This window comes from Ostrinia nubilalis, chromosome 25 (assembly GCF_963855985.1).
Source record: "Ostrinia nubilalis chromosome 25, ilOstNubi1.1, whole genome shotgun sequence".
Classification (NCBI taxonomy): domain Eukaryota; kingdom Metazoa; phylum Arthropoda; class Insecta; order Lepidoptera; family Crambidae; genus Ostrinia; species Ostrinia nubilalis.
Window position 1 is genome coordinate 6,601,990 of NC_087112.1, and position 18,476 is coordinate 6,620,465.

Genomic DNA, 18,476 nt, shown 5'->3' on the forward strand with positions numbered 1-18,476 from the left:
GACGCTTCGTTGTGGAATCTGTTTCCCTCGCCCCACTTTAATGGTGCTGGACTCCATAGCTTATCAGACCCTAAATTCCTTTTGTACTTATGCTAGTTTACCAGAAGCCTTACCATTGACTAGCTGGCCATGATCAGGCCCGTCCTGCATTCTCCTCGCGGTGGAGTCAGCAGCTTTTGCCATCGCCGTGATGGCGCTAAACTTCTTCAGCAGCTGTCGCCGTCTAAACGCCCTTTGGATGGTGACCGCTGCCCTTCGAGCTCTAAGACCTCCGTACCGCCTCTCTAGGATCTCGACCTGCTTGTCCAGGAGATCTTGGGACATCTCATAACGGCTGTGGAAGCGATAAAGAGGGAATTAATACCTGGCATTATTTATAGGGAGTTTGGAATGAAGGTGTGGGGAGGGTAGTCTACTCTGCAGAAGGTTGAGGAGAACAATATTTGTGAATGAGGGTCTACTTTGCAAGAGGATGATGTGGAATCTTTTCTCTCTGTCAGTCATATCAGCATCAGGTTAAGCGAATGAGACGGATTGAATGGCATTTTTATGAAGATCCGGTGGGTATTTTAACTTACTACTCACTTTCACGGGCATTAATGGATTCAAATCTTATCATAGTCAGATTAGTGGCAGATAACTACTGTAGTGAAATTTTTTAAAGGTATACAACGTGTTATTGCTTAAATTAATAAATTGATAAAAAAAGCTTATTAAAAATTAATGTGTTAAGTCGATTCACTAATCGATTACATGTACACGTTTCTAAACAAACAAAAAGGTATTGCGTCAGTTCAATTACACGTTGTACATACTCATTTTGGATAGAGGTGTAGGTAATGCCGATATTGGACAAAAACATATTATGCTATCAAGTTATTAACAAATTATAACAAGTATTTAACTGTTAATTAATCCTATTACAATTAATTGGTTCACATTTTCTGAATCATTAAATTGCATATTAGTTAAAATGTTTGTTTCATTAAATACACTCATTACATTAATTGATTATGTTAGGTATGTAAAGTCATCATTCATTATATTTTATTGATGAATGTCTCGAACTAATATTTAGCATGATTTACGTGAAAGTTTACTAACTACTAGAAATTATTTGACAATACTAACTAATAGTCAGATTTAACAGAATTTGAGATGATCTATATTGTAGAAAGCGAATCAATTTAAACTAACTGATACATTATAAAAACTTTGTAATTTAAATTAGTTGTGTTTTAGTACATGCAGCATGGAGTTCAAAATATTAATGAATTAGAAAATCAAATCGTTCATCAGCTCAAGATTATTTGTTAAGCTTCAACCACACCAACGCGTGCAGATCGCCATTGCCGGCGCGATCATAGGCTAATGACAGGTCGCGCGGACTGTCATGGGTCGCGCGACCTGTCATGGGTCGCGCGACCTGGCATTGGCCTATGATCGCGCCAGCGATGGCGATCTGCACGCATTGGTGTGGTTGAAGCTTTTTAAGTATAACATGCCTTATTTTACTGTCAGTACCTATGAGTCAAACTAATAGAGGAAGTATTAGGTAGGGCAACGTCAGTAGGGATCGATTCTATTGTATGTTATAAACAAATTCTTTTCAATCGTTAGCTTGCCATACAGGATTTCGGTAGAAAGTAATATCCCATCAAAAACAATACTTGTCAAAAAAACCAAGTCTCGCAACTCAGTTGTTCTACGGTAAAAAGTTGTGAGATCCATGTAATACCAAGTCCAGGCCAGGAAATCTTTAACGTTTTACAGAAATTATTGACTTGGCCATCGCACTAAATAATTTAATTTACACGTGTTTTCATGCGATGGCCAAGTCAATATATTTATGTAAAACGTTAAAGATTTCCTGGCCTGGACTTGGTATTACATGGATCTCACAACTTTTTACCGTAGAACAACTGAGTTGCGAGACTTGGTTTTTTTGACAAGTATTGTTTTTGATGGGATCTCATTTCTTTTTGTATTTTGTAGACAGCAGTTATGTATCTAGAAAACTGGACCGAAATTGAAAAATTTTACTCGACTTGGCGGTTGCACTACCGTGCCCCCAAATATTTTAGTTTTTCCTTGATTCATACACCAAACACTACTTGTTGAGAGGGGCTATGTGTGGTCAATTAAAGGCTGACTCCAAATTACAATGAACATTTATTTTGAAAACGGACGGTCTTATATAGGAAAATATTTACAATATTAGACAAGGACAAAACATATACCTATTTCACAGATAACATCTACAAACATTTTAGGGTGAGACAATAAAACGATTACCTACAAACATTATAATAAACGGTCAGAGCGAGACAGAAGGAGAAAAGTATATCTATTTCACACTACACAAATATAAATAAGATGGAGGGTACACAAATTATTGATACTGAATTTAGAATGAGATAGCCTGAACTTACAAATACATCTGTTTCATACGACATGGAAATAACACTTAAAAGACGGTACACGAATATTAATTAATAAGCAAGATAGATAAGGACAGCAAGAAGTTAGTATAGGTTTGTTTCACACAACATAAATATTACACAAAAACAAGGGTACTTCAATAAATAAATAAAAACAGATTACCGACATATTAAAATAAAAAGTCTAGTAGTAGTCTAGGGCAAAGCAGCTCTCATCGTCCAGTGCGGCGGTGCTGCCGGTATGATGCGGACGTATGTCATGTGGTGTCGCCACATAGCTCCCCCTCAAGCGAAGCGTACAACTGGTTTCACTATTCTTCCGGATCGTGTTCTCGTCGCGCTTGCAGTGATCTTCGGCCGGAGTCGATGCGCAGAAATACACTTTCGCAGGATTGGAGATCTTTGTGCACGAAAGTTTTAGTGTTGTGTCTTACTGGTTCAGCGGCTTTGAATTCGTTGATAGTGTGACGTAATCGTTCCACGTAGGTGTAGTCCATATTTTGTAGTGACGTCATCGGGGTGTTATTGAAGAAATCTCCCGGTAATCTTATGATAGTTCCGTAGGTCAGCTGTGCGGCGCTTACTCCGGTGTCTTGTCTTGTTGCAGCTCGTAGTCCCAGTAGAACGGTAGGTAAAGCGTCAAGCCATTTAGTGTTACGGCTGTTTAGGCTCGCAGTAAGGGCGGTCTTGAGAGTTCGGTGCCACCGTTCTACAATTCCATTGGACTGCGGATGATATGCGGTAGTTCTTGTCTTCTCTATGCCAAGTCGTTTAGTGAGTGATGTGAAAAGTTGGCTCTCGAACTGGCGTCCTTGGTCACTCGTCAGTGTAGAGGGACACCCAAATCGTGAGATCCATCCTTCGTAGACGTGTCTGGCTACTGTCTCGGCGGTTATCTCGTGCAGAGGTACGGCTTCTGGCCAACGGGTTGTGCGGTCTATCATTGTGAGTAGATATCTGTGGCCATGCTGTGAAGGCGGTAGTGGCCCGACGATATCGACGTGTAGGTGTTGAAATCTCTCAGTTGGTGGAAATGAGGTATAGTTGCTGCTGGTATGTCGATTTATCTTGGCCTTTTGACATGGTATGCACGCTTTGGTCCAGTTGCTGATGTCGGCGTTCATCGATGGCCAAAAGTATCTTTCAGTGAGCATTTTTCGGGTTGTGCGAATGCCAGGATGACTTAAGTTGTGTATTGCGTTGTATGCTATACGTCGAAAGTCTTGAGGTAGATACGGCCTTACGTTTGCGGTAGATGTCTCACAGTAGATACTTGCACTATTAGACATCGCAATTTTCTTGAAGTGTAGATTGTCTTGCTTCGTAAGTGTTGTTAAATTGCTGTCTTTTTGTTGTGCCAATGCAAGTTGATCGTAGTCAATAGTACTCGGGCATGTTATGTCTTCTATGCGAGAGAGCGAGTCGGCAACAATGTTCTCTTTCCCACTTATGTGACGAATATCACTTGTGAACTCACTGATAAATAGTAGCTGGCGGGTACGACGTGGAGTTTCAGTGTCAGATGTTTTCTTCAGCAGGGCGTAAGTGATTGGCTTGTGGTCGGTGAATATAGTGAGCTGCCTGCCTTCAAACATTTTGCGAAAATGTTTTACTGCCATGTAAATTGACAGTAGTTCTCGGTCGTACGTCGAGTATCGTTGTTGCGTATCGGAGAATTTCTTTGAAAAGTAGCCCAGTGGTTGCCACTTGTCATGCTGGTATTGTTGTAGCACAGCTCCGGCGCAGGTGTTAGATGCGTCACACATAAGTGCTATCGGTGCGTCGTATGCGGGATGCGCGAGTAAAGCTGCGGTTTGAAGGCTTACTTTACACGCTTCGAATGCTTGTGTAGCTTCATCAGTCCATACAATCTTTGTTTTATCGTTTTTCTTGCTATTATGTAGGTACGCGTTCAGTGGAGCTTGTATAGATGCGGCTTGTGGTATGGCGTCTCTGTAGAAGTTGACAGTGCCGAGGAATCTTCTCAGTTCTTCGATAGTATTAGGGCGAGGGAATGCACTGATTGCACTCACTTTCTCATCAGGTGGTTTAATGCCGTGCTGTGACACCATGTAGCCCAGAAACTTGACTTCTTCCTGGCCCAGTGTACATTTCGATGGATTGATAGTGATTCCGTATTCGTTCAGCTTACTCAACACGGTGCGCAGGTGGAGAATGTGGGCTTCTTCAGTTTCAGAACTGATCAAGACGTCATCAATGAATGGGAAAACGTAATCGAGCCCTTGTAGCACTTCATTTATGAACCGTTGAAAGGTTTGTCCGGCGTTCTTCAAACCTGGGCACATTCTCGGGAACTCAAACAGGCCGAAGGGAGTAATTATTGCTGTCTTCTCGATGTGTGCGCTGAATACTGGCAGTTGCTGGTAGGCTCTGTTGAGGTCTATGGTGGAGAATATCTTCTTTCCGTTGAGTTGATAGGTGAAGTCTTTAAGACGTGGCACAGGGTAGCGGTCAGGTTTAGTGGTAGCGTTGAGTCTTCTATAATCGCCGCATACCCTGATGTCACCGTTCTTCTTGGGCACTACGTGCAGTGCACTTGCCCACGGGCTTTTGCTCGGTCGGCATAGGCCCTGTTCCACCATGACCTCAAATTCTTTCTTCACAGCTGCGTAGCGATGAGGCGGAATGGGTCTTGCTTTGCAGTATAATGGTGGTCCGGTTGTTTCTATATAATGCTCGACGCAGTGTTTCGGTGTTTCTTTCATTGTTGATATCCGAGTTATTTCAGGAAATTCAGCGAATATATCGTGATATTTCTGACTGCTGTCGATGCTTCGAATTGTTGGTGTAGGGTAGTTTGAAATCTTTGTCTTCACTGATAAGTTTGTGACTTCATCTCTGAGGCTTCTACCCGCAATATCTACGAGTATCTTGTGATATTCTAAGAAATCAGCTCCAATTATCGGTTTGCTGACGGCGGCTATGATGAATTTCCATCTGAATGGACGACGTAGGCCAAGGTCCAACTCGAGCGTCTTCTCACCGTAGGTAGGTATTATAGTGTTGTTAGCTGCATACAAATTGAACGTTGTAGGCTTCATTTGCTGGCTACTTCTTTTAGGAATGACGGAGATGTTCGCACCGGTGTCGATCAAAAACATCAGTTTTGTTTTCTTGTCGGTAACGAAAAGACGGTGTGATTGAACTCTAGCGCTGGTGCCCGTCTCTGCCAACGCTAATGCTAGTTTTCCGGCACATTTTTCTTCATGAATGTACAATTGTCTGCACATTTTCTTGCGTTGTGGCCAAACTTGCGATGATAGTAGCAGTACGGCGAGTTGCTGGGCGTCTGGCTTCGGTTGCGGCTATTCGATCGAGATGCTTGCCGATTCTGTCTCCAGTTTCGATAGGGCGAACGTCCTCGTTGGTTATTGTGCGTCACTAGTTGCGTAATAGCTTCTGTAAGCTTGTCGATCTTGTCTTCTAACGCGTTGTATCTTGAAGATGATGAGTGTGGACGGTCGATGGCGAAAACTTCTTGTTGTTGCGCATCATGTAGATGTTGACGATGATTATGTGGCAGCCGTCCCTCAGGGTTTGTGTTCATTTTGATGTATGATGTGTTCGGTAGGGGTCACCACTGTTGAGAGGGGCTATGTGTGGTCAATTAAAGGCTGACTCCAAATTACAATGAACATTTATTTTGAAAACGGACGGTCTTATATAGGAAAATATTTACAATATTAGACAAGGACAAAACATATACCTATTTCACAGATAACATCTACAAACATTTTAGGGTGAGACAATAAAACGATTACCTACAAACATTATAATAAACGGTCAGAGCGAGACAGAAGGAGAAAAGTATATCTATTTCACACTACACAAATATAAATAAGATGGAGGGTACACAAATTATTGATACTGAATTTAGAATGAGATAGCCTGAACTTACAAATACATCTGTTTCATACGACATGGAAATAACACTTAAAAGACGGTACACGAATATTAATTAATAAGCAAGATAGATAAGGACAGCAAGAAGTTAGTATAGGTTTGTTTCACACAACATAAATATTACACAAAAACAAGGGTACTTCAATAAATAAATAAAAACAGATTACCGACATATTAAAATAAAAAGTCTAGTAGTAGTCTAGGGCAAAGCAGCTCTCATCGTCCAGTGCGGCGGTGCTGCCGGTATGATGCGGACGTATGTCATGTGGTGTCGCCACACTACTTATATTCCAAATTTGAAGCTTCTAGGTCTGCTAGAAGTGCCTTAGAATTTTGATGATCGGTGAGTCAGTGAGTCAGTCAGTGAGTGACAAAATGAAGTAACTTTGACCCGTTATAATTCTTAAACTACTGGTTCAAATTGAATGAAATTTTAAATATACCATGTCTTTACAATGCCTGCATAGCTAATGAAAATTCAGCCTTCTAGTTTTATCCACAACGAAGTTACAGGCGGTCGAAAATGGCCTGAATTGCTTCGAGAAAAGGATGGTACGGCCGTGCCACTTTTTTGCTCGACTTGGTGGGGGCACTGCCGTGCCCCCAGATTCGATTCAAACCCCGTTGTAGCTGGTCTGTTGTGGTGACGTGTGCCCCTTAACATAAGCATTCAGCTAGAGGAGTTAAAGGGACTTTTTTGAAAAAAAAAAAAGATACGGGAATTGCATGTAGTATCTACTTACCTCTGACTTTGTATTTATAAATAACGGTAAATTAATTTCAATGTACTACAGGCCACACTTCCAGCTACCCATTTCCGGTCATGTCGTCTCGTTATATCGCAAAGCATCGCCATTTGATGAGAGCGAGAGAAAAATCGGAAATGGGTAGCTGGAGTTGTGTCCTATTGTACATGTACATTCCCCAGCCCGTCCTTATTTTAATTTTAAAGGGTATAAAAAATAAAAAAGTCACAACAAGCAAGCTAACTTATGAAAAGAGAATATTAATAACATACATTTCATTCACTTTCATCAGCGAAAGAAGGATTTAGTGATATAGACAGTTACAATATTACTAGGGCCAAGGGTACACGAGACAGGCATTCCTGACATACCCTCTAGTCAATTTGCCCCTTTTTTGGGGCAAACTCGGGTCTTTTTGCGTCATCCCCGTTGTCCCCATGATGGAAACGTCTGTGCCACGCCTATGGAACAATTATTAACATAAACACACGCCGAAAAACATAACTGGACCCAAAATCTACTTAAAATTAATAACTTCATTGATACACCCTACTTTATGTTCAATTGGTAGGATACTCTTCTTACCAATACTGCTCGATTTGACGAAACTATGTAGGTAGGTAGGTACTTTTGTCTTTGTCACTCATACCAAAATTTCGGGTACAGTGAAAGAGACAGGTAGAGTGGGTTGAATACCTATCGAACTCTTTAGCAAAATTGTAGAGTGTATTAGTGTTTTTCAGTGCAGAATTTATGTACAGATAGTGGTAACCATAATAAACAATTAATATTAGAACATACAAAAAATATATTTACAAACATTATAAAATACAACATCCCGTCTACTTTCTGTAAATTAAAAAGAAAATTATGTTCGATAAAAAATAATATTTACAGTTATTGAAGCCGGCTTTCTACTTCATTTTATTATTATATATTTTTATTTCTACTAATTATAATACAATGCCAGTAATTACACAGTTCGATTTTATTTATTAACTAACGATTGTTATTTTAAATAAAAAAAATCATAAAACTGATTTTAATAACTTTTTTATATTGTCAATCAGTTAATGAAAATCCTTCACAACATAAATGAAGGTACTATGTTAAAATGAATAAGGTTTAGTATTGTACGGCAAACTAAATTTAGCAATACTATTTATAGCAATACCATATAATCAAATGTAATTGATGAAAGTGCCGCTTCTTCTTTGGAATAGTGAAAGTATTCGTTTATAGCAAACTTTATGGCATTCACAGTCATAGCAACTCACTTATATGCGTATGAAATGCCATTGACTTATAACGATTGATTGGATGTTGTCTAAAACATCATCATCATATTTATGTAATCAAATTAACCCACAACTATGTGTAGCATAGTGGTTAAAATTTTATCTACGAGTGTAACGGTTTTCCCTATGACTTTATTTTAATTACAGTTGGCGCCACTGTAGAATAAGATCCTGTCACTTGCTAGTGCAGGGGTTCCCTAACTTATTTGAGAAGCGCCCCCTTTCGACCTTACAAAAAAATCCGTGCAAGATTATTTATTGGTCGTATGGAGCAGTCTGGAATGCATTCTCTCAGCGGTCGCAGATTTTTTTATACTTAAGTACACAGATCGCCCGCGCCCCCCATTTAAATGTCTTTGCGCCCCCCACTTTGGGAACCAATGTCGTAGACCAAATCCTGAATGTCGACTTTGGTGGCGATGGAGTGCTATCTGCCCAAGGGCTATCGTTTTAGCGCTCACCAGTTGGCGCCACTGTAGTGTCACTTCTTAGTGGCTAAAGACAGAAGCGGTAGGAGGACTACCGCATTTGCACTTACTTGGATGGCGGACCTAGAGAAAGGACCTGTCATTCCAGTGGTGCCAACAGTTAAGTATAAACGCTAGCCATCATTAGGCGCACAATCTATGCGATTCGGCCAATATGTATAACGCCATCGCTGGTGGTGAAAGACCACACTCACATTTTTGTGTGCATCCTGAAGCCCTAACCCTGACTGACCCTGATAGTGACAAACTTTGTAACATATGAGAAAACAAGTCACCGGTAGGCGACTTTAAGGCACACCACTCTGACCTAGTGATATGCCATCCCTAAATCATGAACGACCTTATCGGTTGAAGAGCACCACACTGACCTGTTGGTATGAACGGCCATCCCGAATCCCTCCGGCGGCGCGGCGATGTACAGCGGCGGCGGCGGCTCCTGTGCGCCGGCGCACAGACCCGCGCCCGTCGACGCGTTCGAGGCGGACGAACATGACGAGTTCGAGTGGTTTAGAGCTGGAATTGAGGAAATGAAATAGGTAATATCTTTACTATGTGACTTAATAATGGATATGAATAGATATTGGGTAAGGCCTCCTTACGGGTTTTAACGAGCCTTTTGCAGAGCTACGAAATCGGAACAGATTCGTGAGCTCAATTTTTGCCTTTCGGGTCGCGAGAGATTCATATGTACGAGTATAAAAATAAGGCACATACTTGAACGATAAAGAATCACAATAAAATTTTCCAAACGACGATAACTGCATCGGTAGTCTGGTCCTCTGTTGACTGCATCCAGGTACATCCTGTGACTGTCGACAGATCGTCGGTCCACCTACGTCTTCCAGCCCGTGGTCGCCACTCGAAAACTTTTCTGCCAACTGCCATCAGCTTTAAGAGGCATGTGCCTTGCCTACTACCAATTACTACTTATGTAGGTTAAATTGAAGGTTTGTGGATTACCCGATAAAGACCGGTGAACCGCTATGACGTATCTGTTCCTCTCCATATACCCTGGCTAGTATAGATGTAATCATGGGACTCTTGTGTAAAGCATGCACGACGAACTACAGCTACTTAAGTAGGTTAAGATTTAAGGTAGTTGTTTGTGGCTTACCCGGTAAAGGCCGGTGGACCGCGGTGACGTATCTATTGCCCTCCATGTACCCGCGGTCCGGCTCGGCGGTGTGGCCATGGTGGCTGTGGATGGAGTGCTGGTGCGTGTAGAACCCGTCGGGAGGGTGGAGCGCCACGCCGCCGCCGGACTCCTCCTCATCCACTTTCTGGGAGAAGCTGTGGACAAGAGAGAAGATGTTTAGATGGTGATGCATAGGGTACACTTAGAGGAGGACAGTTAGCAAGTTTCCAAGGTGCCCAGATTTTCAAGAACAACTTTCTACTCGATCCCATGTTTATTCAAGGGAGTAACTTTCGAGAACGAACATAAATGCGTAAGAAAATTGATTAAAACGTAATATCCGTGGAGTTTCTGGTGATATGGTTAAGTAATATCAACAGCAAAAAACCGTTTATGAATACTATCATATTACCGTTATTAAAATTTCTTAGCGAATAGAGCCCGCCTTAGGCAGTTCGATTTTTTCAAGTTGTTTATTTAAAATTTACTATCATATTATTTTCATGACGTCATAAAATTCGGATTTTACTAAGCCCGTTCAAAGTGACATAGCCGAACCGCATGCAACCAAATCAGTTTTTAAGCAGGTTCTAGTGTGAAAATAAACTACTACCTACACAGGATCTTGCAAAAAACGTAATGCCGTGGGAACTGGCCTTTAGTATGCAAGAATTTTGACTTGATCACGATGAATTTTAAGAATTGTCGCCTCATCAGCAGGATAGCAAAATACCTTGTTTTTTTTTTTTTCAAGTAAAGAGATACCTACTTATTGACTGACATCACGAAACTTCAGAAACTACATGTGCTAGGAGTTTCAAATTTTGCATGGGGGTTCCTTTTAGAACGTAGGTGCTCACTAAGACGGGATTTTGCAAAATTCAACCCCTAAGGAGTAAAACGGGAACAACTAAATGTTGCAGACAAAGAAAGTCAGAACTATGTTGAATAAGATATTTTTAATGTAAATGCACATTTCAATGAAGGTTGCCTAATCGTTAATGGAATTGACGCATGATTAGCTTGTGATGCCCAAACGCAGCAATCTAATAAACATTAATGAATTAAAGATATCTTAGTTTTATCTAACACAGGAAAAGAGCAAATAGAATTCTTATAGCGCAATTACGTGGATACTTAAAATTTATTCGTAATTATGCATCAAATAAAACCAAACGAGGTACATGGATCGTGAGCATCATAAATTAACGTCCCACAGCTGTCTGCAGGGCTGCTAGGCTGAGTTTCAGTCGGATAGATTTGATAGAAAGAAATATTTTATTATGTGGGCCATCACGAACTTTTATGCTAACAGGTAGCCTCAATAACAGTTTAGTTTTCCTCTGGTGCTAATTTAGTCTTCACTGGGTGGGTTTTTATAGGCGGTCATACTGTAGATCCTGGCTATACAGGAGAGCAATTGTAATAGTTCCGTAGCAGGTAACTAAATTATTTAGAAAATCCGTAATTCTTCCGGATACTGTAGACATTGTAATCAGCGCCTAAATGCCAGAAATTCTAGATAGATCTAACGAGGCTACAAACCGTAAACGTATATCGAGACGGTTGAACTTATTACAGGAATACGAGACTATTCCCACTTCTCCTTCTCATTCCCACCACTACAACTCCTGTGTATGATCAGGATCTACAGCTTTAAAAACCCAACCATTGAAGGTCAAGTTTGTCTCGGGGGAAGTTAAACTGTCATTGGACCCGAAACGACATTAATCAGTATAACTTAGGAGGAGTTCGAAGTTAAGGATCGACTTCCCTCCAGTGCAAAGCGGATGACAGGAAGGATGATTATACCTACTTATCTCCCTAGATAGAATAATCCATCATCATCATAGCTATAGGACGTCCACTGCTGATGCGGAACATAGGCCTTCCCCAATGATTTCCATGTTGCCCGGTTGGTAGCGGCCTGCGTCCAGCGCCTTCCTACCTTTCTGTAATAATCCCTGTCAAATGTTCTTCCTTCTGGCAACCCTACTCGAGGCAGTATGCAAACAATATGCATGCCGAAGCAGCTGTAGTAACAAAGGCTTCGACGCGTCATATGGCGAAGTTTCAACCAGTTTGCATGGTCGATCCGCTTGTACCAGAAAATATACATTTTCATCGATAAAATTTCCCATAGATTACGCCCTTTTGATCACTACATGCCCGGACACACTGTACCTACTATATGTAATATAATTTAGATTACAAAACAACGCTTTATTGTCACTGTGATTGGGTCTAAATTTTGATATTCAACGAATCAAAAGCTTCAATCTTTACTTGTTCAAATGAGTTTAGTTTCGGTTTGTAATGTGCACCTACCTCTGTTACACAAAAAGAGTTAACCCTTACAAATGTTGATTAAGTACATTCATTAACAAACTTCATCTTGCCAATGTTTTGTTTACATTTATGAAAGGAGATGTCAGTTGCCTAAAATGTTTTCCCTTATCTGTACTCCCAGTCCCTACACAACCTTTTCTAGTGTTGCCATTTGTTACGGATATAAACTAAGTAGGCACTACATTTTCGGATACGTAATACGAAAATTACATTGCACCGGATAAGTGTTAGTTTTCAGATATTGTTCGTTTTTGTATGTAACGACACTAGGAATACTTGTAATATTGTATAATCCTAATATCTTCGTGCATTATTGTTTTTTAATATTTGCCATTAAGGGCAATCTAAGGTACATAAAGAATTAAACATTCTCTTTTTACATACATACATAACGCTTGAAATGCACGAAAATACCTATCTACAAGGCATCCTCTTCAAATCAAAACTGACTGAATATTTCTGACTTCCATTTTCAACCGACATCAAAAAAGGAGAAGGTTCTCAATTCGACCCGTATGTTTTTTTTTTCTATGTTTGTTACGCGATAACTCCGCCAATTATGAACCGATTTGAACAAATCTTTTTTTGGCGTATAGGTAATACCTCAAGGGTGGTCCCATTTAAATTTAATAATAGAAAATACAACCCTCAAGGGTGGAAAATTGGGGATGAACTTTTTTATACGCAATATCTCCGCCGATTATAAATCAATTTGAACGATTATTTTTTTGTTGAATAGGTATTATCAAAAGGATGGTTTCATGCGAATTTGAAGAAAATATTTCACCCCCAAGGGTGTAAAATTGGGGATGAACTTTTTTATATGCAATATTTTTAATTTTTAGTTTTTTTTTGTGTTCACGCATTTGAAGTCGGTTTTATTTTTTTTAAAAGTTAATTATCGGATAAGTAGTTCTATAAAATATACCGGGACTTCACTATCCGATACCAAACTCTTCTGCTATCTAAATCAAATATTTGTACAGTTTCAAATATGGGACAGTGTGCTCTCATGGTGCAATATGTAAGAAGCTTATGATTTAACCCTTTTCACGATTACTTAATACGTGTGCCAGTTCGAGAATAACTCGCAAACGGCTGAACGATTTCTAATGAGGTTATAATAACTGCGCTTGTAATCGAAACATAGCATTAGGTCAAATGTATGATTTATGATGTCTTGTGTCGCAATGAATAAAATGTATGTATGCCATACAAATAAATATTCAGATTTGAATTTGGCTTCTATGTACTACTCGTATATTAATTTGGCTCCAAAGACTTTTTTTACAAGGTAAAGAATGTAATTTTGAATAAGAAAAATGTATATCAATAAAAAATAATAAAGACGAAGATTACCAATAAACAGAATAAAGAGTAGATAAGCAATATTTGATGTATAACCTTTCGTTTATTACGAAAATAATAATAAAAACTTTCGATGCATTCCAAAACAAACGCTGTGTTACCTAAACGGTGCATTTTTATGAATGGAAACACAATCAAATTACGCTAATTTATTACAAAAATGTTTACTCAACTTTGGACCTTAATTTGACAGACTTAAAGATGATAATCATATTTATGTAAGTATATACAGTCGACAACAAAATGCCAACGACGGGCCATCACAGTAACAGTACCTGTTGCTAATATGATAATACTTGTTTAATTCAAGGAGCTCGGCAGAGCGTTGAAAAATTACTGTAATTTAGTACAGTGGGGTGCAAAAGTGGTTAATAACAATCGTATTTAACACTTTGATATACAGATTCGAGTTTTTTGTTTAAAAAAACTTCCGAAATATCTTCAACACCTTCTGATTGACGATAATTATGTAAAATAATTAGGAAAACAGAAAAAAAACTGAGGAAAATCTATGAAATAATAATAGGTTTTAGAAAAAAATACGGTTTTAGAAAAAAAATTGTAAACAGAATAATAAAATAAAAAAATTGTAAACAGAATAATAAAATAAAAAATTCAAGACCTACATTTCACTTGCCTTATTTGAAAAAAAAGCCCTTCTTTTTTATCAGCTTGTATTATCTACATAGTTCAATGGAAAAAATGTTCGCGAAAATTCTGAACATTCGAGGGAATGCTGTAATCTTGCGTGATACCCCAAATCTCTGTTGAAATATGGGTCAGCCAATATGGATGGTGCAGGAGATAAGATACTGCAATGTTTGCCTATCTACTTAGGAACTCCTGATATACATTATTTAGATCTTTAATTTTGGCTTATAATAATCCGGAGAGGCGTGGTCTGTATGTGTAGGCCATTGATCTTGTCTCGAAGCACTGGTGAAAAAGAATGATAAATGTATAGGCTCCTTAAGAGCATTGTAAGTACTAATTTAATTAGTCTACACAAATAAAGATAATTTTGATTTTGATCCCACAGCGTATTGAAAAAAGTTGTTTTTCGACTTAATGATAGTGGATTAAGTTCAAAATACAATGATGGTAATTAAGTCACCTGAGCCCTTTAATGGGTTAAGGGTAAGCTAGTTGGTAATTAGTATTGAAAGAAAAGATATTTTTTGTGCAGCATGTTATTGCAAGAGGTGTTAATTTGTAACAAAACTGATATCGACTGAACTTTACTACAGTAGTAGATATGTATTTTTACCCATTTGGTTCAAGTGCTCGTTATTACTGATTAACAAAAATAAATATTGTTTTAAATATCTTTATAAAGCAAATCAAACAGGTAAGATTGCCAATTCAAAGTGTACGCGCCAGCATTAAAACCTCATACATTTCGAACTCATGTCACACTATTCTATCACTCATTCTGACAGTCCTTTTTCCTATCCTCTCCCTCCCACCTTCAGTCTCGCTCTCGCATCGCAACGCGCCGCTTCGCCTACCTATCTGGGCGTTAATACTAAATAAGTATCCAAAATAAACCAATTCAAATAAACCCAAATCGCGCGCTAAACTCATCTCAATAAAAATTCAAGTGTTTGTGAAAGTGAAAGAAGAACCAAGCTTGGACCGTCCTGTGGAGTCTGCTCAATCGAAGGTATCCCATCCCGTTCCTATCCCAATCTCCTACAACTCCTTTCTGGTCCTACCGAGCCGCATGGTTCATTTCCTATCCTTTACACTTACATAAAATCACAACTACACATTTTCACGCATCCGTCATTTTGACAACTCTCTAGAAAATTCTAGAAAATTCGCTCGTTTGACACATCCTTTCTGGAAAGTTCGATTCGTTTGATATTTGACACATTCTAGAAATTACTATTCGCTCAAACGTCAACTCGTTGTTTGTAAACACGTATATTTTTTAAATTCAATCTTTAAAATTTTATTTCAATTCAATTTCAAATTCGCTTACATACGCTACGCATTTTATTTTCCTACTGGATTATAAATAAATACGCACAACTCAACTCATTTTTAACGCTAACTCTCGTGCGTGTGTTTGCTCACCTACCAATACAATGGAGGGAGTAAAACGCAAAATTAATTTGCTTGAAGCTAAAAAAGAAGCGCTTTTTCAGAGGGTTCAGGAACTATACGACCTCAGCCTAAAGGTCTCCGACCCTCAGATTGAACAAATTTTCATGTCTCGCATGCATTCGATTGAAAAAACGAGATCGGATTTTCTTGATACCATTGACGAACTTAATTTGTGTTATATGAAAAATGATGAGGAACTCAAACCTACATTTGCCGCACTCAACTCGTTTGACGATTTGTACTGTAACATCCTTTCGGTGCAAAGCTCCATCGCACAACTAAAGGCCAACACAGAGCGTCGCAAACAGGATTTCGTAAAAAAATTACCGCCTTTAGAACTAGTCTCTTTCGACGGAGCCCCTTCCAAGTGGCCCGTTTTCTACCAAAATTTTAAAACGCTTATTCATGAGAACACTGGTTTGTCTCCAGGTGAAAAGGCTCAATACCTTATAGGAAAACTTTCCGGAAAAGCACTTACAATTTGCTCGGGTATTCCACCGACTGGTGAGAACTATTACATAATTTGGAACAACCTATTAGAAAAATACCAAGACATAAGAGTACAAGCCTCTATGTATTTGGAACAATTAATAAACTTCAAATCGCAATCTTTAGATGAATTTTTGGAACAGTATTGCTCAGCTGAAGCTGCCTTACGACGTTTACAGATTGATGACCTTTCCGATTTCATTTTGACTCATATTGCTCTCAGTAAATTAGACAAAGACACTCTAAATTTATTTGAACAATCCATTAAGCACGTAAAAATGCCTACGTTTAATGATCTCAAGACTTTTATAAAAGAACAGAATAAGATCCATTCTTTACGCTCATCTTTTACGCAGAATAAGCTGTACGTTAATAATAAAACGAATTTCGCATCGCAGTCTAAAAACTCGAAACCGACACAGTCGTTTGTTTCTAATACAGCTTCTGGAGTAAAACCCAATCAACATTACTTCCAATCTCAACCGAATTCGCAAGGCTCATACACTCCATCCGCTGTACGCAAGAATTGTCAACTTTGTAAGACGGAACCTGAACATGCCCTGTTCAAATGCAGTTATTTTCTCTCGAAAAATGCGCCAACTCGCCACTCTTTAGTTACTAAATGTAACTTTTGTCTCAATTGTTTAGGCTTTCATAACATCAAAGATTGCAGATCTCAAAATCGTTGCTCAGTTTGCCAACGTAAACATCACACTCTTATTCATATAGATAATTTTAACGTGAATAGACCTATGACGTCACAACAGCTGACTGGCAGCGCGACGCTTTCGCCGACCGACGCGTCCATGTCCGCGCCCGGTCCGGTCACGCCGCCGTTGCAATCGATGCCAACCAACAATGTGTCTCTCTCTGCAGTCACGCTGTCGATCGCTGATGAATCTAGTACCACGGTCTTATTACCCACCGCGTCAGTGTATACTTATGACAATAATAAGACGTGTCAAAAATTACGCGTGTTTCTAGACACAGGTTCGATGAGCAACTTTATCACAAATAAATGTTGTGCGCGACTGAACTTAAAAGTCAATCCGCTACCTACCACTATTAAGGGCATAGGTCAGTCTGAAAGTGTGTCGCTAGGATATGTATCTTTCACAATTGCCTCACGCTTTGATCCCAGGTGTAAATACACTATTAACGCACGCGTCATTGATACAATAACCGATTATTTACCTAATGTAAAGGTTGACATAACCCAGTTATCGCATTTACAAGGTCTTCCTATGGCTGATGACAGCTTCGATATCCCTGCTGAAATCGATTGTTTGTTAGGCAATGAGATATTCCCGCTTCTTTTAGGTAGTAATAAAATAACTTCACCCCAATCCTCTGTCATCGCCATCGAAACCACGCTCGGATATCTCGCTATGGGACGCGCTCAGTGCTACTCAGCTCATTCACGCAATGATAATAAAGCATTCTTTTGCAATGTAGACTCGCACTCATTAGAATCACTCACGCAACGCTTTTGGGAGCTTGAAAGTGTACCTACTAAGAGACACATCAGCCCTGACGACGAAATATGTGAAAACATTTTCCAATCAACTCATTCTCGCGACGACTCTGGGACGTATACCGTTTCTTTGCCATTTAAACTCGACCCATCAGAACTCGGCGATTCTTACTTTACTGCTAGGCGTCGCTTTTATAACTTAGAGAAAAAGTTAGACTCAACTCCGGGCTTACGCACTAACTATAATGAAAATATTCAAGACTGTATCGATCGCGGTTTTCTGTCAAAAGTTGAAAACGCATCGAATTCAGAGGAAAATACTCCAAATTATTATATACCTCATCATGCAGTATACCGACCAGATAAACTCACTTCAAAAACTCGAGTCGTTTTAGATGCAAGTTGTAAAACAACCTCTGGAAAGTCGTTAAATGATGTTCTTTACACTGGCCCAAACTTACAAAGTAATATTTTTGATCTTTTAATTAACTTACGCACTTTCTCAGTCGCTTTATCTGCTGATATTGAAAAGATGTATTTCTGTGTGAAGCTTGATCAAAATCACCACCCGTTTCAACGCATATTATTTCGATTTGATCCTGAATCACCGATTGATACTTATCAATACAATAGGGTTTCTTTTGGCGTTTCTAGC

At 39.3% G+C, this 18,476-nt stretch overlaps 1 protein-coding gene across 1 annotated transcript in view; it reads right to left on the bottom strand.

The window, feature by feature from the left end:
* The window catches only part of LOC135084096 (IQ motif and SEC7 domain-containing protein 3), a 75,957-nt gene that overhangs the window by 25,445 nt on the left and 32,036 nt on the right, over nucleotides 1-18,476 (bottom strand). Inside the window, exons 3-6 of the mRNA XM_063978839.1 lie at nucleotides 10,012-10,187; nucleotides 9,266-9,410; nucleotides 7,483-7,572; nucleotides 114-334 (exon numbers count right to left, since the gene is read on the bottom strand). Coding sequence (XP_063834909.1) covers nucleotides 114-334; nucleotides 7,483-7,572; nucleotides 9,266-9,410; nucleotides 10,012-10,187 — 632 coding nt within the window. The remainder of the gene's footprint in view (nucleotides 1-113; nucleotides 335-7,482; nucleotides 7,573-9,265; nucleotides 9,411-10,011; nucleotides 10,188-18,476) is intronic.